The sequence below is a fragment of the Camellia sinensis genome, chromosome 2, assembly GCF_055761805.1.
Source record: "Camellia sinensis isolate YWXY chromosome 2, ASM5576180v1, whole genome shotgun sequence".
NCBI lineage: Eukaryota > Viridiplantae > Streptophyta > Magnoliopsida > Ericales > Theaceae > Camellia > Camellia sinensis.
In genome coordinates this window covers 224845293-224870490 of record NC_138962.1, presented here as the reverse complement: position 1 = coordinate 224870490, position 25198 = coordinate 224845293, and the positions used below count along the sequence as shown (strand labels likewise).

The 25198-nt window shown below is 37.5% G+C and overlaps 1 protein-coding gene across 2 annotated transcripts; it reads right to left on the bottom strand.

The window, feature by feature from the left end:
- Positions 1-1609: 1609 nt before the first annotated feature.
- Positions 1610-7548, bottom strand: LOC114271223 (uncharacterized). Of its 2 annotated transcripts, none has more exons than XM_028212835.2 (5): positions 6959-7548; positions 6716-6847; positions 6406-6610; positions 4224-4280; positions 1610-1805 (listed from the first exon to the last, which is right to left on the bottom strand). In XM_028212835.2, exons 1-5 carry the CDS (start codon positions 7220-7222, stop codon positions 1786-1788), a joined length of 678 nt encoding a protein of 225 aa, XP_028068636.2. In that variant the 5' UTR covers positions 7223-7548; the 3' UTR covers positions 1610-1785. The 2 variants fall into 2 exon arrangements, with proteins under 2 accessions (XP_028068636.2, XP_028068637.2); XM_028212836.2 differs by having other exon boundaries at positions 4224-4277; positions 6959-7517.
- Positions 7549-25198: the final 17650 nt, after the last annotated feature.

Here is a 25198-nt window from a genome sequence, read left to right as displayed (position 1 = left end):
CCAGGAATAGCCCAGCTGAAGTTCCACCAACACATGATACTGGCCCATATTCTCCAGATCCTAGGACAGTGAAGGAGGACATGATTTAAAGACTCCACCTCAGCTTTACAAAACACACACAGTGCACTAACATTAGAATTCAATACTCCAATTCTTTGTAGGAATTCAGAGGACTTAATCCTACCTCTCCAAGCCAACCAGCTCAGAAATTGTACTCTGGGAGGGGCTAAGTTATTCCAAATGCTTTTGGTGACTGAGATATTTGGCCCTTTACATGCTACCACCCACTTCCATACTGATGACACAGTAAAGACTCCAGAAGGGTGCGCTAACCAATAGCAATAGTCTTCAGTTTCTTTTGATAGTGTTTTGGTACACAACTATACCCTTTTATTAATGTGACGTGTGATACTCCAATATAGCAGCATTAATGTAACACTCTAACAATATGACACTCTAAGCCTCCGTTTGAGAAGTAAGTTGACTTTTTGACTTTTTTGACTACTTTAGCCTGGGCTAAAAAGTTTGGTTTGGGAAGAACTTTTTGACTTTTTGGCTTTTTTGACTTTTTTTGTGAGAGAAGAATGTAATGATTATGGGTTGGATGTGATATTTTGTTTTTTGTGACTAAAATAGCCTATTTTGTCTTTTGTGGCTAAAATAACCAAAAAAAGCCTCGTTTAGCTCTTGCCAAACGGAGCCTAAAAAAATTAAAAACTCCCTCGTGTACTATTTCTAAATATGACAACGTAACGGGTATTATGTAACACTCCAAGACTTTTACTCCAAAAATACTAAAAACTCCTTAGTGTATTTTTTTCCAAATATGACAACGTAACGAGTATGATGTGAAACTCTAAAAAAAATTAAAAACTCCTTAATGTACTTTTTTCAAATGTGACGTGTTAAGTGTAATTTTTCCAAATGTAACAACGTAACGGGTATGATGTGACACTCTAAAAAAAATAAAAACTCATTAATATACTTTTTCCAAATGTAACATGTCGAGTGCATTTTTCCTAAATGTGACGTGACGAGTATGATATGACACTCAAAAAAAAAATAAAAACTCCTTAATACATTTTTTTCTAAATATGACAACGTAACAAATATGATGTGACACTTCAAAAAAATAATAAATGTTTAGTATATTTTTTTCCAAATGTGACATGTGACACTTCAACATGGCAGATATGATGTAACACTAAAAAAATTAAAAGCTCTTTATTGTACTTTTCCCATATATGACACTCCAATGTGACAAACAAATGAATCATTACACTTCCAAAAAGAGTAAGCAAATTACAAGTCTAAAATATAAAACTTATTGGTCAATCTCTCATAAAATAATTGAGAAATTACAATTAAGTGGTATGTTAAAAAAAATATTTACAAGTAAATGAAATAGTTTGGAATTACAATCATAGTAGTAAGCTTACAATCAACAATAAACAAACGAATTATTCTAAGAAACTTTTTAAAAGCAAATTGAAGTGAGAACAAAATAAATATATTCACACCGTATGAAAGCAAATTAAAGCAAACTTGAGGAAAAAGCAATTAAAGCAAACAAACTTGACGGATAAGCACTTGGTTACCAAAAACGAAAGGCCACAAAAATCCATTGTTTAGTTTCATTTTAATTAAATTCAGTTGTCTACCCAAAGGGCGAAAAAACAAAAAAACACAATAAAATTAGCAAAAGCCAATAGCAGTTGTCATTCAATTAGCTCATGTATTACATAAGCCAACAACCTTCTTTAACTCCGTAAGGATGCAACCTACTCAATCTCCAACACAACCACCTGAAAATAAAAGGTTAATTATGTGCAAATAAAACCCAAAAATAAAAAAATAAAACCATTCACCAATTGGTTGTGATTAAAATGCCACTAGCTATACATACATAGATACATTTGTATGTATATATAAATTATTGAGCTGACACAAATAACAAATATTTTCCAGCCATTCATATACAACAGTGATTATTTTCGTGTTCAACATATCACAAGTAATCAATCAACAATAAACAAATTTAATATTTATGCAGTGAAAAATCTCATTCATCAACTATTACTTGGCAAAACACTACTCAATTCTCATAAATTAATCGAGTTCCAATTTATCTTGCACATTATCACCACATTTTAAATTCTAGACTCAAACCTTGACAGGGACTATGCTTGCATCATAATCTATTTACCTATTTCATCATGCTAGGCGAGGAAAAGATAAAACAGGAATTGAGAGAGAGAGAGAGAGAGAGACTTAAATACTTGTGTGTGCTGCAGACTGCAGCCCCCCCCCCCCCCCCCCCCCCCCCCCCTGCGCGGATGACCAACCAATCTCAACAAATCAAGTTTATCCAACAAACAACTTTTCTCTCAAGATTAGGAAATGTGTTGGATAGTGAAGAAAATTTGAAGCTACGTGGACATTTTGAATCTCAATTTGATGCGGTGGCTGATCCCACTAATGTGATGACTGAAGCATTAATTGGTTTCCAACTTAAGTCTAATTGTTATCTCCACATTAATGACTGCATAACTCCATTTCTAGCAATTCCATATTCAAAATAAACAACAAACAACTTTTCTCTCAAAGATTAGGAAATGTGTTGGATAGTGAAGAAAATTTAAAGCTACGGTGGACATTTTGAATCTCAATTTGATGCAGTGGCTGATCCCACTAATGTGATGACTGAAGCATTAATTGGTTTCCAACTTAAGTCTAATTGTTATCTCCACATTAATGACTGCATAACTCCATTTCTAGCAATTCCATATTCAAAATAAACAGAGATTTAAAGTACCAAGGTTGATGCAAAAAATTGCAATTCCAATTGAATCCATCGTGTTGAACTAGGCCTTCTAATGAATATGAGGCAAAGCAAAGGCAACTCAGAGGTGGCGAAGAGCACTAGTGCCAACCATGGGGGAGTATCAAAATCTATTTTCTAGTTGAAGCTAGGTGTTGGCAACAATGGGCTAAGGTCTATAATAGCCTCTTACATCTAGAGCTAGTTGGGTCCTCTTTGCAAGCCAAGGTCGACACAAATCAAAATCTTCAATTATCGTAAGAAACATTATTTTTCTCATAAACATTGTACAAATTAAATTTTCAGTCACTATCTAATTATTTAGTTATTTATTGCCGTAACCAAGTGTCTTATCTCAAATAGCATCTCCTCCCATCAAAGATATAGGTAAAGTTATGAGTTTAACACCCACTGGGTGTATAACTTAATAATCAAAAACAATTTTACCATTTATTTACAACAGTATCGGAATGCTCAAAACCCAAATTTGGCTCCTGCTAATTTAGCGAAGCCTGAAACAAAGAAGACAAGTTTTGACCAGAGAGAGAGGAGGGCATGAGTTATTGCAAGAATCAGAACACCTCCAGGCACACATACAAATAAACTGGTTTTAAGGCATACAGGTGAGGCAAGGCACCATGTAGTGCCTTAAGCCTAATAATGCAAGGCAATGTTTTTAAGGAGCTTGCCTTTGACATGCAGTAAAGGACCTCAACTGAGACAACAAGCAATATAAATGACAGCCAAAAGGACTAAAGACTTGTGCACTTAATTGAGTGATCCCCTTAAAAACCTGTGCACTTAATTGAATGATCCTCAACCAGGGCATTTGGCCTCACTCTGTGGTGTGAGGTCTCTGGTTCAACTCCTATAAAGAGGAGTTTGATACCTTTGTAGTGGTGGTTTATTTCTTCCCCATTATGGCGGTTGTGATTGTTGGTCTTCGGCTTGGGCTTGGTTTGTTAGTTGTGCAAGGCTTTGTTGACTTTCTAGCAATTATGGGCTAATACTGTTTGATGATGTATATATTTCTCATATTTGTAATTATTCTCCTATCGATTGACCAAATGAAAATTAAATAACCAAGTCCCTCCCTACCATTTAATTTTCTTTCAGATCTAAAGCTTTGTTCTTATTTTTTTGCTCTTGAAACTATGTTTCATTGACTATTGATTTCATTCATGCTCCAACACACATCATCAAGTATGTTTGTAAAAGGTATCCTCAAATGTATTATCAACAATTGATTTGATTATCGTACATCACTAAACTAACAGTATAGCAAGTAATAATCAAAATATGATATAATTAGTTTAGCTCCCAAAATAAAATAAAACAAAACAAAACATTATTATCAGTTCAATAATTCAAATCAAGCTTTCATGTCATGAAACATACTAACCATCACAAAGGTCATCTTCTTCCCAGAACCATTCTTTCCCATGACTGTCTGAACCTTCTTGAAAGAAGAAGAAATAAAACTCAAAATCAGATAAATATCTATAAACATTCACTTACACTCCAATTTTTTTTTTTAAGAAAAATATTTTCCAGAGAAAAAAGTTTGTGGAAAATATTTCCTAAAAAATATATTCTGTAAAACAAATGTTTTGTTTGGTTGCGACACTTAAAATAATGTGCTAGTTGTTGTGGAAGTAGTAATGTTTGGTGTGGTGGTGGCAGCAGCAAAGGCAGTGAGTGCAGACACAGTGATGGCGACGATGGTAGTAGTGATGTGGTGGTGGCGGCGGCGGTGGCAGTGGTAGTACTTAGTAGAGTATTGAGTTAAAACTGCTTTGTCACATGAACTCTTAAAGGTTGAAATTGTTTTCAAATGAGAGAGATTTGAACTTGACAAGACAAATTATAGTTTAGTTAAAGATATAAGATAGGTTCAAATCTTTGATGGGAATGTGGAGTTTCTTATCGGCAAGCAAAGGGTAACTCATTACTATGGAGTGTGTGTTTTAGTCCACTCTTCTATTAGAAGAAGGAAAGATGAACAAATGATTTAGTTAACTTCATCATTTGAAGTTGGGCTACCGTTCGTCTTTGATTTTATTTTGTTTTGTTTTGTTTTGAAAGATAGCTGATGAGTACTACAGGATAACAATTAAGGAGCCACCATATGCGTAGGCGTTGAGCAACTATGCGAGCTTCTTGTGGCAGGTGAGGAAGAACCAGTGATCTGCTAAGGAGACAGTGGCAGTGGTAGCATAGTGGTTGGTAGCAAGGTTCTAAATATCGGCCGGTACGTCCCGTACCGGCCGGTTCGTACCGGAAAATGGGAGGACCGAGTCGGATACTCACCGGTATACCGGCGAGAATGAATTTCACGGCCGTAGCGTCCGAGTCCCGGTACGTAACGGCCTGAAACCGATACATTGGGCGATACGGTCTGATACAGCTTTGTCGTCGCCGGTACGGATGAAATAAAGCGCAGAGAGCTGCTCGTGGCTGCTGTTTTCTGGTTTTGGATTGCTGGTCTTCGCTAAAGTGGGAGTGCAACTATAAGGTTCACGACGAGGTTGTGATGTTCTTCTGCGGCATCCGGCGTGTTTCAGAATCCTTTCTGGGTCGTCCGCCATTGAAGCTTTGAAGCTACAGCAACAAGCAACCTTTATATTCATATTTTATATAAATGTCTAGTGATAGTTTTGGGCCAAAATATTTTACTCAAGATAGTTGGTGGGTTGTTTTGGGCAATCTTGGCCCATATGTTTTTTAACCAACTCGTGGGTCTAGTTGGTAATACCACTGGGTTGGTGTACTGGGTGTACTGTCTAGTTGGTATACTGTTGTGGGCCAAATTTGCAAAAATGATAAAATTGAGTTTTGGGCCAAATTTGCAACTTTGGTATACTGTCCAGTTGGTATACTGTTGTGGATTTATTTTAAATCGTAGATAATTGAAAGTTATAATTGAGACTAAAATAAATATATATCATTTAGTTAAAAATGAGTTAAAAGTGTCCTTATATATCAAAATTTTGATTAAAATGTGACATTAAGGTTAAAAGAGTAAAAAAAATGTACAAAATTGAGTTTCAGAAGGATTGTTAATGATTTTTAAAATTTCACGGCCGCGACACCCGATTCCCGATACGTACCGGCCGATACTACCGATACCGATACTCCGCGATCGATACCGTTACGTTACCCGATACCGCGATTTAGAACTATGGTTGGTAGGGATAGTGACAATGGTAGTGGGGTTGGTAAGATACAAGTTCAAAAAATGTTTTCCACATTTAAAAAACTGAAAATATTTTTTGCCCAAATAAACTTGTTTTCCATTGAGCACGGAAATATTTTTGTTGAATTTCGTTTTCTGTTGAATCAGGCGTCATAAAATGTAGAAGAAAGTATTTTGCCAAAACAAATGGAGCTTCAAATACTAAACTCTCTAACATCTAAACAAATAAATGAAATAGCAGCCAATATTGTGCTAAAGAAAAACAAAGATTCAACAATCACCCTCATATTTATAATTGCTAAGCATATACACTTTCTAATCAGTTATTTGTTATCTCAGACATTTAAGGGTGGTGGAAATTGCAAAGAAGAAAATGCATCTGCCTTACCTTGTTCATCCTCAGGAGGTTTGAGCCTAAAAGATAACACTGACATCTCAGCACCTACCCCCATTAGCACCACAGCTTGATATGTCTTAATATTGCCTCCATCAGCAAGATCCTTGGCGCTGAAGGTCATATAAAACCTGAGTACACAGGCAGCCTGAGACATTGCCTTCAAAACCTTCACAAACTCCAACTCTTTATTTGTGTCCTACAAATGTTGTCATGAATAAGCTAAGTACTATTATATTTATAACTGGAAATAAAATACAATCATCAATTAAATGTGCGTTTCAGCAAAAACATGAACAAAAACCTTGATGCGACGGTTGTATTCATCAACTGCAAGCTGCGAATACCATTCGTATTCTTTAGCATTGTGGGTAATGTCCATTGGAAGAATTTGATGGAACTCATTGACACCAGGTATGTTCGCTACATCAAACCCCTAAAGCAACGAAAGAACCAGCAAAAAAATAAATAAAACATAAGCAAATGAACTAGTGATGTAAAGGCCATAGGGATTGGGATAGGGATGTAAATGTAAATTTTTACTTACGTCGCTCTTCAAAACTTGATCCTTGTAGACCCGGTATTCATCCTCAGTCATATCATGGTCATCATCGTAATCATAATCATAATCATCATAATCATCACCATCATGTGTATCACACCGTGGTGCAACTAGAGGAATACGTTTTAGTTCTTCGTCATACCCAAACAATTTAGAAAGACTAAAAACCTCATTATCATCATCATCATCATCATCAGATGTATCAGACGATGATGATAGATAAGTCCGAAAATCTATTTCTGGATCCATTGATCTTCAAGCAACCAACAAGAAAGAGATATATTATCAAAAAGATGCAGAGGGGGAAGGGATTTCAACTAGGGAGGGAATATGCAGAGAGAGAGAGATCTAAAAAACAAATAAAGAGGTATGTCAACAGATCGAGTTTCTTCGGAATCTGACCCGAATAATCCGATCTATTAATTTAAATCCACATCCGATTACCCGACTACGAATCCACAAAATCTGATTTCAAACAGAATAGAATTGGATAACCTTGATCTGATTACAATGTTTTACTTGTCGCTTAGCTGCCTCATTTCCCTGACTAGGGCATTTCCAGCACTTTATTCCTCAATTAGGCTAATTTTTTTACTTTAAGCATATAGGTTATGTTTGATTCATAAGATTAATAATGATGTATTAATAATTTTATTAAATTAGTATAATATTTATTAGTCCTGTTTGGTATAGCTTTTTTTCAGCTTATTTTAGCTTTCAGCTTAATTTAAGCTATTTTGATGTGTTTGATTTAGCTTAACAATGTAGCTTATAGCTTTTTGTAAGTCAGAAATCAACTTATTCTCTGAGTGGGGCAGGAGAAGCTTAATTTATAAGTCAGAAATCAGTTTATGTTCAGAGTTATAAGCTATAAGCTGTTAAGGCATAAGCTATAAGCACTTTCTCACAGCTCTACCAAACAGGGCCATTATCTAATTAGATTAATAAGATAAATTATTCATTGGATTTATGATCTCACCCTTACTCTATTATTAATAATCTTATAAATTTGTTGGATTAATTATCTATTAGATTAATAACCCTAAATCAAAATGTTAAAACAAATATAAGATAATTGGGCCCACAAATTAATAATCTCAATCTCATATTTTAATCCATCCAATCAAACATATCCTTATTGTACAGCGGATTTCAAAAATACACTTTTAAAATATGTGTTTATGGTTCGAATAAAATAATAATAAAATATTTCAAAAAAAAAAACATGTTTACCGTTTGCGAGACTCATGCTACTATAAGTCTTGTTCTAAAGTTTTCAACCCATAAGATCCAGGTGCTTCTATTTATACATCACATTTCATTTCAAGGCATACCATTACTTAAGGCACACTTTTAATAATTTGATAAGTATAAATCTGCTCAATACACACCACTAAATTCTCATGCATCGCACGAGTCACCTACTAATACTCATATAATTTTATTGGCAAGATACTAAGGTTGAGTAACCATACTCTAATATTAATTTAAGCACACAATGAAATAAAACACTGACAAAATAAAATTATCATATTTTTTAAATAAAATCTTAATTAAGTAAAGTCTTTTACTAATTTATAATATTTTCAGGGATTAAATATGTCTTAATTAAATATTTTAGGAACTTAATAAATTCAATAAATAGTTTAAAGATTAAATAATTTTAATTTATATTTTAGGAATTTAGTATACTCAATCTATAGTTTATTGACTAAATAGATAATTTGACGATGGCTTAGAAATAGAAATTTAATAAACCCTTCAAAATTTGATTCTAATACCAAATCAAATCAACTCAAGCCAACATAGTTTGGATTGGTTTGAGTTGAAACTACAATTTTACTGTACTAAAAATAAGTAAATTAATCAATAATAAATAATTTAAAATAAAGAAATATCTAATAACATTTAAACATAATACAAATAAAATTATAAAATATTATTAATACAAACCAACAACTAAAAATAGTATAATAAAATTCAACGTAACCTTTAATACAATCAATACTAATTAAATAAAATTCAATTCAATAACATAGCCAATAAAATAAATTAATAAAATCCAACTCAAGTTTTCAGTACTTTCTTTTACTTTCCCCGATCAATATAAAATCAATTATATCGTAGTAAACTAATTAGATGAGGATATATCAATAAAAATATAATTTTTTTTTGTAATATATATATATATATATATATTTAGGGTTTTGTTAACAAATAATGCATTAAGTACGAGTAATTAACCCCACCAAGTGAGAGGTTTGGTAGAATATTTAGAATTCCTAACATAACTCTAAATGAGAAATATATGTATCCCAAATATTTTACCAACTTCTCACATGGTAGGACTCACACAAATCCACATGTGTGTGGGTCCCACATCCGTGAGAGTTTTGGTAGAATATTTGGGGTTCTAACATAACTCTAAGGGTGTGTTTGTTTGGACAGACTGGATAAGGGGATTATAATCCATCGGACTGTTAGTCCTGGAATACATTGTCCTGGGACTATTTAGTTTGACTGGATTTGTATCCTATGTTTAATCATGAGATTAGATGTCTGCATTAGACTATTTTTAGTGAATCTAATATTTGATTGGACAGACTAGATAAGGATAAATGTTCAAAAGACTATTTCATCCTTATAAGTTATAATTTTTATTTAATATATAATTCTAAATTTGTAATCTATAATTTATAATTTAACAACACTAAAAAATTTTAATTTATAAGGCCATAATTTTTAATTTATTATTTTCAATCAATTTTCAATCAATTTCTACTGTTGCTCATTGCTCTACTTATGGTTGTTATGCTTCCTTTCCTTTGTTACTTTGTGAGAGAGAGAGATTGAGAGCTTGTATGTATTATTCTTCTCCCTGGACCATCAACACTTTCTGTAGATATTTTAATTTTAATTGGGCCAAATCACACTTACAAATAAATATGATCCAACAAAATATTTTTGGGCTTTTTGAATTGGCCCTAAAATAACAAAAATAATTTGGGCAAATTTAAATTTATAATATACTATAATACATTACTAAATTTGGGGTCCCTATTTTGGGCCAAATTTTTGGGGCCTAATCAGTGGCCTTAGCCCAATGCCGGCACTGGAAACACATATATATCAAACTTTGGTTGTGATCGTATTTTTTGTATTTCTGTCATTATCAGTTAATTGTCTTTAGGGGAGATGACTATCTCTACTGTATCTCTTGTAATATTTTTTTATCATAAATTTTTATTAAATTACATAAATTTTGTGTGCGTGTGCGTGTTTTTCTTTTTTTTTTTTAAATTTTATATATGCATGTAGTTTATTATTCTTGTGTACTTCTTACTGATATTAGTGTTTTGGATTGTTAAGAGCACTAACCTTTATTGGGGTTTAAGATTGAAACAGAACAATTCAATACATGCCTATTTGCAACCATTGTTAGGAGGTTTCCATTGTTTCTATCCAGTCATGGACGTGGTTCTCAAAATCACTACGCTCTCTCTGCATTTGATTTGTATGCACTTGTTAAAAGAGAAATAACAGGGTCCAAGATTGATTTAAATTTGGAGTGCTCTAAGATTGTGTTTGGATCAAGATATTTGAATATAGGGGAATAGAAATGTTAACTACTATTTCATTAACTTTTCTTCTTATTTTTATTTTTTTCTTCACATATTTGAACTCAAATTTTTAATTCAAACACAATCTAAATGTGTCAAACCATTGTATCCATAACAGGGTCAAAATTGGCTTTAATTTAATGGAGTGCTTAAATGTGCAAGCCATTGTATCCATATCATTTTTAGATAGAATTTGCAACTTAAAATGGCCTATATATAGCATAAAATGAGCTAAGTAAGGATACAATATAACGAATGAGAAAATAATTTCCTTCATTATGTTTCCACTGTTTCCAATTCAATCCTTTAGGGCATCTCCTCCTAAATCTTCAAAAATTGATATGGCAATTTTTTTTTTTTTTTTTGATGGTAAATTGACATATGCAAATTTGACATCTCTAAAAAGAAACACTCCACACAATATACTAATTTTATTGTTTTATTATATTTGTACTTTAGCCATGTCAGATTCACGAAACATTTGGCTATTCGGTTGGAGCTTGTTGAAGTCTCAATTTTTGCCTTTTAAAGTGTCAAGTAGGATTTGAGGTATCAGTTGAAGACGCTCTTATTGGGCTTATAACTCGTCGTCAACTTGCATGATGTGACAAAACATAAATCTGACTCTGTATTTGTATTTGGATATATTTTAACCAAGTTCGATAATGTTCGAATCTTAAGTATATTGGGTTATTTCAAGATTTTAAGATTAACCACACAGATCCTTTGAATGCTCCCATTTTCGTTTGGTTGTTTATTGTTTATTAATTTCTGGTTCCATCATAACACATACACATAGAACACAAAAAGCTAATTTAAAATTGTAATAGTATACCAAGTCAAGCCAGACTTCATCTTTCATGTGCAGTGCTCATGCAATAATTCTAGGTAGCATGAAAACTCAATCATAATTTCAATATAAAAGTGAAGTATAGAGTGTAGATTTAAAGTTAGCGTATTGTGAATCATATATAAAATAAATTGTTTTCAAATATTTAAAATTTGAGTAATTTTTCTGAATATGAAGCACAACTGGTATTTATATATATTCATGACGAAGAAGAATAGGAGAACAAGATGATGATATGAAGATTTTCCTGACATGACAACAAACATAGTAGTTTATTGCCATAGAAAATTGTCTAACCAGTACTGTTTCAAAGAAAGCAAATATCTGGCTAGCCAATTAAAAAAAGAATTAGGAGAGATCCCAAAGGTATTCCCTTCTTCTATACATCTACATTTCCTTATTTTAAATTTTTTTTCTGCACATTTTTTTTGGGTACCACCTAAGCTATTTTGAAAGTGACAACTTTGAGGTTAAATTGCACACAAGTTTACCAATTGATGAGCCACTAAAGTCCATATTTGGGCTGCCTTCTGATGAAGGGGATAATTGCATAGCTCATGAAGTTTCTCCCTTGAGAACTGAAATTATCTGCAAGTGCATGAAACTGATATAGTAAGCCATAATGAAACTAGAAAAGGCTAGCAGGAGTAGTAGAGCTACAAACGAGTTGAGTTTTAGGGTATTCAAGCCTACTCAAGCTTGACTCGATTACTAAATAAATGAGTTTAAAATTTTAGCTTAAGCTTGTATATTTTGCAATGAGCTGATCTAAAACGAGCCGAGTTTGAACTGCTAATGAACCATTCAACTCATTTGTAGCCCTAAATAGTACCAAATATTTTTTTTATCTATGCTGCATCACCTCGCTCATACTAGATCATGAAATAGGCTTAGTATTTATGCACTGAGCTGCAACACACATCAGCCTTGAAATAATAATTGGAGAAAGTGAGAGAAGATAGAGATGAGCGAATAGAGAGAGAGAGAGAGAGAGAGGCACAATTGTTTCTATGAATTGTACATGTCTATTACACAAAGAAGGCACTCTATTTATAGAGGATGCCTTGGATGCCTATGAACAATAACATAATGCTACACTAACATAATGCACTAACATAATGCTACACTAACATAATGCACTAACATAATGCTACACTAACATGATAATGCTACACTAACATAATGCACTAACATAATGCTACACTAACATGATAATGCACTACATAATGATACACTAATATACACTAACATCCCCCCGCAAACTCAAGGAGGGGAAGCATCAACCAAGTTGAGTTTGGAAACAAGATCATTGAAGCGGCCAGGAGGATGAGCCTTAGTGAAGATATCAGCGGGTTGATCGACGGAAGCGATAGGGAGAAGACGAACAGTACCACAGGTAACATGCTGGCGAATGAAATGACAATCAATCTCAATATGTTTGGTGCGATCATGAAAAACATCATTGTGAGCAATCTGAATGGCACTCTGATTGTCACAATAGAGAGGGGTAGGATCAGAAGAAGAAACACCCATATCAGCAAGGAGCCAGCGAAGCCAGAGAAGTTCCTGAGTAGTATCAGCAAGAGCTCGGTATTCAGCTTCGGTGCTAGAGCGGGCAGTGAGGGATTGTTTTTTGCTACGCCAAGCAAGAAGAGAGTCCCCTAAGAAGAAGCAGAATCCCGTGGTGGAGCGTCGATCCGTAGGATCCCCAGCCCAATCAGCATCGGAAAAGGCACGCAGTTCAAGAGAGGAGGAAGCAGAGAAGTGAAGACCATGGAACAGAGTGCCTTTGAGGTAGCGAAGGATGCGGAGTAGAGCAGTATAGTGGGGAGTGCGAGGAGCCGACATGTACTGACTGACAATGTGAACAGCATAGGCAATGTCAGGACGAGTTACTGTGAGATAGACAAGGCTGCCGACGAGTTGGCGATAAAGAGTAGCATCAGAGAGAAGAGTCCCATCGAGAGGAGTGAGACGAATCTGAGGATCAACTGGAGTAGAGGTAGTTTTGCAATCAGTCAGACCAGCACGAGCCAGAAGATCGGATGCATATTTGGCCTGGGACAAATAGGAACCAGTAGAATCATGAGAGACTTCAAGGCCTAAGAAGTAGTTAAGAGTACCAAGGTCCTTCATCTCAAACTGGTGGTGGAGAAACTGTTTGAGGTGGAGAATACCAGCTTCATCATTACCAGTGATAATCATATCATCCACATACAGAAGAAGAAGAGTGGTACCATGAGAAGTAGTCCGGATAAAAAGAGCAGAGTCATAGGAGCTAGAGGTGAACCCAAAATCATGAATGGTAGAACTGAACGTAGCAAACCAAGCACGAGGTGCTTGCTTGAGGCCATAGAGAGCACGCTGTAGTTTGCAAACCTGATGAGGGGGAAAAGTGGACCCAGGTGGAGGTTGCATGTAGACCTCCTCAATAAGATGACCATTGAGGAAAGCATTTTTGACATCCATCTGAAAGAGCCCCCAGTGGCGAGCAGCGGCAACAGCAAGTAAACTGCGAACAGAGGTTAGCCGAGCAACAGGAGAGAATGTCTCCTCATAATCAATACCATATTCCTGGTTGAAACCCTTGGCAACAAGACGAGCTTTGTAGCGTTCAATAGAGCCATCAGAATGTGTTTTGATTTTGTAAACCCATTTGCATCCAATGGCAGTCTTGCCAGGAGGAAGATCAACAAGATCCCAAGTATGAGCTTTGTCCAAGGCCTGTAGTTCATCGGTCATAGCTTGCTGCCAAAGAGGATTAGTACAAGCCTCACGATAGGAGGTAGGTTCATAAGTAGAGAAGGCAGCAGATCCAACAATATAATCACGAAGATGGATAGGAGGTTGAGTGACCCGGCGTGGTCGACCCGTAGGAGGATCGGTGGGAGGAAGAACCGGTGGAGAAGGAGGTGTGGCAATAAGAGGTAGACCTTCAGGGAGAGCAGGCTGGACAGGATCAGGAGTGAGCAAGGGCGTCTCGATGGAGGAGGAACCTGTATCAAAATCAGCAGAGAAAAGATCGACAGAAGGATTAGTAAACAGGACAGTAGTGGAGAGTGCGGGTAAGTGAAAAGAGGATAGCGAGGAAAACATTTGGTGCTCCCAGAAAACGACATGGCGGGAGATACGAAGACGTTTAGAGAGAGGATCCCAACAGCGAAAGCCTTTATGTTCAATTCCATACCCAAGAAAGCAACAAAGACGAGAACGAGGTTCAAGCTTGGTGTGTTCATGGGATTGAAGTAGAACAAAGCAGGCAGAGCCAAAAACCCGGAGATTAGCGTAAGGAGGGGGAGTGCCATGCAGACGTTCAAAGGGAGTTTGATTATGGATGACAGGAGAAGGAGCACAGTTGATAGTGTAAACAGCAGTGAGGGCAGCTTCCCCCCAAAAGTTTTCAGGGCAGGAAGAAGAGAGAAGAAGGGCGCGAGTAGTGTCAAGAATATGCCTATGTTTCCGTTCAGCACGGCCATTTTGCTGGGACGTGCCAGCACAAGAACGATGAGGCAGTGTACCATGATGCTGAAGAAAGGAAAGGAAATCAGAATCCCGATATTCCATAGCATTGTCAGAGCGAAAAATTTTGATGGTTTTGGAAAATTGGGTGTGGACCATTTGGGCAAATCTATAATAAATGTGTTTAAGTTCAGACCTAGTTTTCATGAGAAAAAGCCAAGTAAACCGGGAAAAATCATCAATAAAGACAACAAAATAGCGGGATCCCCCCATAGTAGTAGTAGGGGAGGGCCCCCAAATATCGGAATGGATAAGATCAAAAGGTGCAAGGGAAACTGAAGTACTTTTATTAAATGATAAAGCAGGTTGTTTGGCACGTTGACAGGGGATACAATCGAAATTATCCGGAATTACATGACCCAACTGTCCACTAGAAACCAAAGACCGTAAGCGATTAACAGAAATATGCCCTAAACGACAATGCCAAAGATGAAAGGGAGATAATGAGGAAGTAGATGTAGGAGCAGCAATCGGAGGAGAGGCAGGAACATGAAGGTGAATGAGTTCATAGAGACGTCCATGCTTACGGCCGATCCCAATAGTCTGCCCCGTCTGAGGGTCCTGTACCAAACAATCAGTAGCAGAAAATGTGACAGTTAGACCAAGTTCACATAATTGACCAATGGAAATAAGGTTTAAGGTAAGAGCAGGGATATGATAAACTTGAGGGATAGATAAAGAAGAGGTGGAAACAGTACCAACATGACGGACAGACATGAGGGAACCATCAGCAGTATGTATTGAGGGAATATGAGGAGATGAAGAGAAGGAAGAAAAGATAGTAGAACTGGAGGTCATATGATTACAACAAGCAGAGTCAAAATACCAAGAAGAGTTACCTGGGATTACAGACAAAGCAGTAGGAGGAGGTGTACCAGATGGGGAGAGAAGTTGTTTGAGCATGGCCTCTACATCCGTTGGAGAAAAGCGAGGGGTAGACGGAGCAGACGACTCAGAGAACCCCGCAGAGGTGACAGCATCAGTGTGGGGAGAATGATTCCCGGAAGCAGCAGCAGCAGTGGGATGAGGCTGATTCCTAGAAGCAGTAGTAGCAGTGTGATGAGACTGATTCCCGGAACGATGAAAGCTTCCCCGGGCAGAGCCACCGCGAGAGGAGTGGCTATTGGACGATGATCGGGATGGATTGCGAAAACAATCCTGTTGCAGATGACCAGGACCAAGTTTGTTGCAGTAGCGGCAGGATCTGACGGGGCAATTGACCAGGAGATGGGTTGAAGGAAGACCCCGATTCTGACAATAGAGGCAAGCAGTGGTCCGTTGGGTAAATGATGGCCGGTACGGAGGAGTGGCCAGAACAGAGTCCACATGATGAGTTTGAAGAGTACCGAGACGCGTCTCCTCTGATAGCAACTCAGAAATTGCTTGTTCAAGAGTGGGCAATGGATGGCGATGAAGCAGAGAGGCACGTACGGGCTCAAAGGAGGAAGTAAGAGCCATAAGAAAATGCACCAACCTTTGCTGGTTGCGATAGATAGTAAATAAAACAGCATCTTCAGGGGTATGCCAAGTTGGTTCTGAAAGAGCAAGCTGATCCCAAACAGAGTACATTTGAGAAAGGAAGTCATTAATGGACTGAGTGGATTCTTGGCGCATGCGATGAAGTTGGTTCTGAAGTTGATATTGGTGGGCAAGACCAGTAGTCTGGTATCGTTCTTTCAAGAAATCCCAGATGTCTTTTGCAGGAGTAGTTACAGAGTCAAGCTGAAAGCGACCAAACTGAAGACTGATAGATGTAACAGAGGTATTACGAAACCAGGTAATGATTTGGTAATTCTTACTGTCCCATTCCTCAAGTCGGTCTTCAAATGTAGCAGTAGGAACAGTGGTTTCATTAGTGTCACTGTCTTTCACCGGTTTAGTCACATCCCCGGTAACAATTCGCCAGAGCTTCTTCCCTTTTAGGAAGGAGGACATGGCTTGGGCCCACAGAACATAGTTTGAACCATTCAAAATAACGGAAATAGGATGGGAGGCATCATGACGATCCATAATACTAGTTGAATAGGGTTTAAAGTAATATGATAGACCTGTAGGAGCAAAATTAGGTAAAACAGAGTGTACCAGTGAGTCCGGAAGGTCGAAAATAGCCAGGAAAGGTATGCTGGACAGAGATGATGTCAGCAAATATGTCAGCGGCGCACGTTAGCAGAGTGCAGGAAGGAACACGTTAGCAGGAAGCGGCGGTGCACGGTAGCGGCAGGCGCAGACGCGGTGCACGGTAGCGGATTCGGCGCACGCGGGTGCACAGTAGTGAAACGGCGCACGAGAGGCGCACAGTAGCAGGCGCGGCGTACGGGAGAGGCAGGGCTGACGTCAGCCGCGGGTCGTGTGGGCGCGTGTAGGCACGTGTCGGAAGGGAGAAACAACGGATGGCGCGTGCGGGCGCGTGTGAGAGTGGTGGCAGAAATGATGACGCGCAGTGGACACTGGCGGCGCGTGTGGGCGCGTGAAAGGTTTTTTGAGGCCGGGCTTGGTGCCGTTGGAATCGTGAGGAAATTCCGAGTGGTTTGATGTAGTGCCGCTGTGGATGGGACTAAACACCAAAATCGCAAATTGCCAGAAATGTAACACTGTGCTCTGATACCATGAAATAATAATTGGAGAAAGTGAGAGAAGATAGAGATGAGCGAATAGAGAGAGAGAGAGAGAGAGGCACAATTGTTTCTATGAATTGTACATGTCTATTACACAAAGAAGGCACTCTATTTATAGAGGATGCCTTGGATGCCTATGAACAATAACATAATGCTACACTAACATAATGCACTAACATAATGCTACACTAACATAATGCACTAACATAATGCTACACTAACATGATAATGCTACACTAACATAATGCACTAACATAATGCTACACTAACATGATAATGCACTACATAATGATACACTAATATACACTAACAAGCCTAAATATTCCATACACATCCAAGTCTTCCATGTCTTCGTCCAGCAACTTATGGAATGCTCTTTGTAGCAACAATGGTCGATCCAGCGATAACAGTAAGTATTTTGAGAACAAACTTTTAATTACAGAATAGAAATGAGAACTATAATTAAAAAAAAAAAAAAAAAATTGTCGACTAACCCAATCTACAAAAATTTTGTCATCCCGTGGAGCAGATCTTATGCAAAAGAGCCTTAGGAGCAGAATTCCAAAGTGAATGATATTGGATTTTAGAAAAGCCAATGATTCAAGGTTTGAAGGATCTGTGTGCCAAAACCTTTTTAACATACAGCGAAATTTCACATTAGAAACTCAACATTATTATTGTTTTCTTGTTCTTTTACTCGGTGCTATGTCAAATCAAATTTCAAAAATTTACTGGAATTGGTATAAATGCAAACCTGTTACTAGAAATTGGTAACCCTTGTTTTAGATGCAGCCATGTAGCATTACCAAAGCCAGTGATCTATTACAACCCCGCTCCCCCTCCACCCCACACACACCTAAAAAAGTGAGGGAAAGAAGAAAACAAATGAAATGAGATTGTGACAGGCCTTGGATTTTGAACTAATAAACAATTGTACCCATGATAGTTCTCTTATGTTTTTATTTTTCTCTATTTTTTGCACTAGGTGTTTCAAATTTTAACAATTTTTGCTTGTGGCTCTAAGTCAAAATTCAGAAAAATGTTGCACGACCTTAAGTCATCATGAACAACGGGGCCTCAAGGACATTCTTCATGCATATAGCGAACACCTTCACCGATTCCTATTGCTATCTTTATTTTCTCTTGAAATGTCATTTTGGTCCATTGTTTTCCCTTTGAGTCTGTTCAAGAAAAGATCAGTAAGTACACATCATGGATGATCTCTAAACAGAAATCAACAGAGAATGCTTTTCTTTCATGCTAGAATGCTTTGATTACGAAATGAATACAACTTAATATGAGAACAACAAGCCTAGGTGCACATAATTGGTGCACGGACTACTGCACAAGAAATAAGGGTATATGCACAAAATTAGTGCAAACAAAGACCAGGGTGTGTGGGGCTCGTGCATTCTCTGTTCTATGCATCGACATCATTGTCTCTGTTTTGTGCACCAATTTTGTGCATATGTGAAAGGACTAGTGAACAAAACTAGGTTCACATAATTGGTGCATAGAGCAGGGACAATAATAGTACATGCACAAAATCAGTTCACAGAACAAATTCATAGGAGAACGTGCACAGAAAAGAGACAAGGATGGATAGAACATAGACAAGGATATGTGCACAAAATTAGCGCATAGAAAAGAGACATGAGTGACTTATGTGCATTAATTCTATGCACGTAGCAAAGTTGATATAATAATTTGTTAAGATTGTTTGATATGATATTCATAAAAAGATGAACCAAGTCATCAACAAACTTACCATGGAGAAATCTATCCAGTGTCCATCTTCGGGTAAAAGGGTAGACAAGAACTGTACCATTTTTGCCCTTGTAGTTACCACTCAACCCCAATATATTCTTATGATGCATAAACAAAGCTGCTTTCTTTTCTACTTTAAGAACACAATCCAACTGCCCAATGAATCTTCTTACCAAAACTTGGGAGTGATGGTCACTCAAATACCCACAATATGTCTTAAAATTCTCATTCTCTTCAAAACACGTCATTCTTGTGAATCCACCTGTTATTTCTTTCACCATTTCCTAGCTCAGTTGCTGCGACATTCTCATCACAAGATTGACCTCAGAAAATCCTACGGATGAGATATTATGATCATCGCTTAAGGTCTTATTTTTGCTTGATGACTCGGACATTGTTGGATGATTTTCACCTTGTTTGTTTGCACTAGCATGATATGGAAGGAAGGGTTGAGATTTGGTTTTAGAATTTGGAAAATTGAAATGAAAATGGGACTCAAGTGGTGAGATTAATCCTTCATCATCAGGGCTGCGAATCCCTACGACTCAGTGAACAACTTGGTCAAGGTGAGTCCTTCTCGGCCAATGGTCAAGGATCGCTTGAGAGTGTGAAAGATTTTAGGGACACCTGATTATGTCCCACTACCAAACCACCCTAAATCATTTTCCATGAAGCTTCTTGTTTGGAACTGTAGAGGTGCTGGTAACAAAATTTTTAGAAGAACTATGAAAGAGTGGGTGAGCTGGATTCAATTCAACGGGAATGTTTTTTAACAAGATGAATTTTACTGTCTCAATTCACATTGACCCCACAGGTAGAAAAAGAGGTATTTGGGTGATTTGGGACCCAGTTCAAGTTACAGTGAGGGCGTTTGAAGCTAATGATCAAGTCATTCATGCTAAAATCAAGAGGGAGAGCTATCCAGAGTGGATTCTCTCTTCGGTTTATGCAAGCCCTAATCCTGTTAATAGGGCCCTTTTATGGGATAATCTTGAAGCCATGGCTGATAACATGATAGAGCCTTGGATGATAGCGGGAGATTTTAATGATATTGCTTCTAGTACAAAAAAAAAAAAAAAAAAAAAAAGTGTTTCTACGATTCAGAGCCAAACTAATTCTTGCAAATTTGTGGCAAGAATGAATAAGTGCAATCTCGTGGACTTAGGGTGCTCAAGTTCTCATCTCACTTGGTCTAATGGGAGACAAGGCCTTGCCAATACTCTGGAACGACTTGACCAGGCTGTTTGCAATTCAGAATGGAGGGTCAATTATCCTGAAGGTGCGGTGAAGAACCTTCCCAGAACATATTCAGATCACTGTCTTATGGTTATCTATACTTAAGTATGTCTCTTCCTAACCCTTTTTGTCACGACCCAAACCCTATGGGTTTAGCATCGTAACCGACCAGTAATCCTTGGATTACCAAAGGCCTCCGAACAGAATAATATATAAATAGGGGCTGTGGAAGCAAATATATAAAATACAACGTTCATCGAGCTGTGCAGACATACATGGGAGAAAAATAATTTTTATAAACTTTTACAAACATACATGTGACGTCACATAGATACAATAATTATACGTCACTCCATGTACAGATAACCAAATAGAACTGTTCACAACCCAAGCAAAAAACAAAGTTTTACATGTTCATAAAACATTGCCACAAGGCTTGACTTGATCCGGAACCTCCTCGGGAGGCGCAAAGGGTGGCTGACAAAACGGAATTCTAGGCTATCAACTCTGGGCCTGGTCACATACCTGATCACCTACATACATAATATAAATAGTGAGCAGGAGCCCAGTGAATAATAACAAAGTAAAGGGTTTTAATGAATGTTGTTCATAACAGTTACAAAAAACAGAATTTGGTAGTTAACAGAAATAGGTTCATAATCATGTTTAGAAATTAGAGTTCATAACAGAAACAGATTCAGATTCACACTCAATATCGAAATTTGTAGTTAATCATACGTAGTACATTCATTAGCATTAGCAGAAACAATTGACCCATAAAGGGACGGCCATAAAGGCATACAGTTGACTCACGTGCACGGAGACGGTAGTTGGCTTATGAGACATACAATTGGCCCATAAATGGGACGTATACATAAGGATCTATAACAGTTGGCTCATGAGACGTACAATTGACCCATAATTAAGACATAACAGAATAGATAACAGATGTCATCTAAAGCTAAGAATGCCACAAATACATTTCATAATACAGATCATCTTGTATCATTCAGAAAATACTTATAAATTGAACATAGCATTACAAAGTTATTACTCACAATTAATAGATGGCTTCAAGGTAACAGACAGTAGGGGAAAATCAAACGTCTTGTAACGCGTGACCTATACAGTTACAGAATGAGCATATACTGAATTACACATCCGGAAACATTAATTTAATCCATTCTTATCTTGGTGTGTTTCTACTTCTTATCCTCATTAAAGTGCCTTAATCTTGACCTAGGAGTACCTATGATGCAATGTGGATACTAAAATGTACTTGAAAACACTTAACAAAAATTGCTGAAAATAGAGGACTCGGTCTAGCGTAGCTTTCTTCGCACGAGCGGACATGCAAAATGTAAGTGGTTGCTCGAGCGCACATTTCTTCGCTCAAGAGGTCTGCAAAAGTACTGGTTGCTTAGGTTTTCCACTCGACGCTCGCTCGAGCATAAGACTCATGTCCTTGCTAGAGCGCAACTTTTGTCGTTCGAGCGGTCTGCAAAACACACAAACTTCTGGGAGCATGCATTTCACGCTCGAGCCAACTTTTGGTCGCTCGAGCGGAGCTGCAAGACACAGAGTGGTCGCACAAGCGTAGATTCCTTTGCTAGAGCGTAGGAGCAGAATTCTGGAATTTCTAGATTTGCTCCTAAACTCAAAACTCAATTCCAAAACTGCAAATTATTGTTTCTTGGGCCAAAAACTTGAGGAAACTCTTGTGAACTTGGAAAACATGGTGAATTCAAAAATCATTTCGCAAAACCCAAGGCGAAAACTTGCCAATAATGCAAAACAAAACTCAATTCCTTGATAACATAACATGACCATGACATGCATGATATGAATGAGATTCCAAGTCTAAAAACATGGTGACTTCTTAAACTAAACCCAAATATGAACATGCATGGTATAAATTCTTAGTCAACATGCTCTAAATGCAATGTAATGCACATGCATGTATGTATACTCTACTCTTCTACTTCATTAAGCTTAATTCTTGCCTCAATTCACTTAATTCCTTTGAATACATGTGTTAAGTACTCTAAGTTCACAACTAAAGGCTTGATTTCTTACCTTAAACTTTGAATTCACAAGTGTAGAGGATTAAGCTTCACAAATCTCTTCAACTCCCAACAATCCTAGCGATCCTTCTCTTTCCCTTGTTGATTTCACTTGTTCTTCTAGTGTCTCTCTTTCTCTCACACATTTGGAGTTCAAGAGGGAATGAAATGAGAGTGTATGGATGCATATAGAAGCCTTATATAGGCTTGATTAATGGACTAACTAACTAGGCTTACCACTTAATCAAATGAGCATTAATTATTCTACTTACGTCGTTCCGAATCGAATGTTAATTAAACCTACCTTAAAATTCTAAAAATTCTAATTAACACAAAAATCAATTCAATTTCTGAATCGAATGCCGATAAGGCCTTCAATTTGCAAATCGAAACGAAAACATGAGCAGATCTTTCTACGTCAAACAGATATAAACACATATAAGGCAATATATGATGCAAAATTTCACTTTAATGTCTTATTAGGCGTAATTAAACATAGATTAATGTTAATCATGGGTTGGGATTGTTACAGTCTTCCCCCCTTAAAGAGTTTGGTCCTCCAAACTCGAGTTACCTTCGTTTCGAAAAAACGTTGGGTCCAACAGAAACAAATCCGGATATCTCTTCATCATATCTTCTTCCGTTTCCCAAGTTGCATAGGTCCCTCCATGATTCTGCCAATCGACTTTTACCAATGGAATTTCATTGTTTCTCAATTTTTTAATCCGGTGATTCACAATCTGAATAGGTCTTTCTTCGTACGTATAATCATCTTTCAGAAGCACATGGGTCGGTTCAATCACATGGAGCGAATCTCGTAAATAATCTCGAAGCATTGAAACATGAAAAACATTATGCATGTTTTCTATCACCGGAGGTAAGGATACTCGGTACGTTACTGAATTGATTTTCTCAAGAATTTCATATGGCCCAACATATCTTGGTGCCAAATTGCCTTTCACCCCAAATCGTGTTTGGCCTTTCATTGGAGTTACTTTTATGAACGCATGATCACCAACTTCATACTCGTTATTTCTTCTTTGGACATCCGCATAACTCTTTTGATGGCTCTGTGCAGTTCTTAGGCGTTGTTGAATCAGTTTCACTTTCTCAGTTGTTTCTTGCACAAGTTTTGGTCCCAACAACGGTTTATCACCTACCTCAGCCCAACAGATCGAAGATCGGTATTTTCTACCATATAAAGCTTTGTAAGGGGCCATATCGATACTTGAATGGTAGCTGTTATTATACACAAACTCGGCTAACGGTAAGTAGGTTTCCCAACTGCTTTGAAAGTCTAGAGCACACATCCGTAGCAAGTCTTCTAACGTTTGAATGGTCTGTTCAGATTGGCCATTTGTTTGTGGGTGATAAGCACTACTTAGCCTCAATTCAGTTCCCAGAGCTTGTTGTAGACTCTGCTAGAATCTTGAAGTGAACTTAGGATCTCCGTCAGATACAATAGATATTGGCACGCCATGTAATCTCACAATTTCATTAACATACAAGTTAGCCAACTTATTTGCATTATACAACAATTTAACAAGTAAGAAATGTACGGATTTAGTTAAACAATCAACAATTACCCAAATAGAATCCATACCTCAAGGAGAGCGAGATAATCCTACAATAAAGTCCATCATGATATGTTCCCACTTCCATTCCGGTATTGGAAATGGTTGTAACAAACCAGCGAGTCATTGATGTTCGGCTTTAACTTGTTGGCAGTGTAAACATCTAGCCACAAAATCTACAATACTCTTTTTCATTCCCAGCCACTAGATATTCTGTTTCAAGTCATGATACATCTTTGTGTTTCCTGGATGCATGGCAAATTTTGAATTATGAGCCTCAGTCATGATGCGTTTCCTCAAGTTAAAATAATCTGGCACACAAAGGTGATCCTGAAATTTCAACACATTGTTCTCAAGTATAAACTCGGGCCTCGGTTTTGAGTCAATTTCATCCATGATCTTTTTCAAGAATTCATCTTGGAGTTGTTTCTCTTTAATTTCTTCAATGAATGCAGGCTGGGTAGAGATAGCAGCTAAAATTCCACCTTGTGTAGACACCCCATTTTTGACTGTCCTCAAGACTTGGACGTCACCGTTTGAACACTCGGTGATTATCCATGTTTGTGTTCGTTTGGAGTTCCCGGAGGTCTCGGCTCTCGCGCCTTGCCTCAGGATCCCCGAACTCGAGCGTTTAGTGTCTGGTTTTGCACCAAACACTTGCTTCTTGCCTTTGAGAGGCAGAGTGGGGCTTGTAGACCATCCCCACCCATCACCGGCAGTGGCTAGATGCCACCGGCTGGTTTTTGCTGCCACCGGCAATATAGTTTGCCGGCCGGCACTCTTTGTTGCCGGTCGGCACTATTTGTTGCCGACCGGCACTCTTTTTGGCCAAGATGGCATTTTTGGCCGGCCGATTGCTGTTCATCTGCTTTTGCAGATATTTTTAGACAGCTTTATTGCTTTTGCTCCCCTCCATACACGTGTATGGAGGGATCTCCCTCTTGCAAAGCTTGTCTTGTAAGCTTTACAAGAGGCATATAG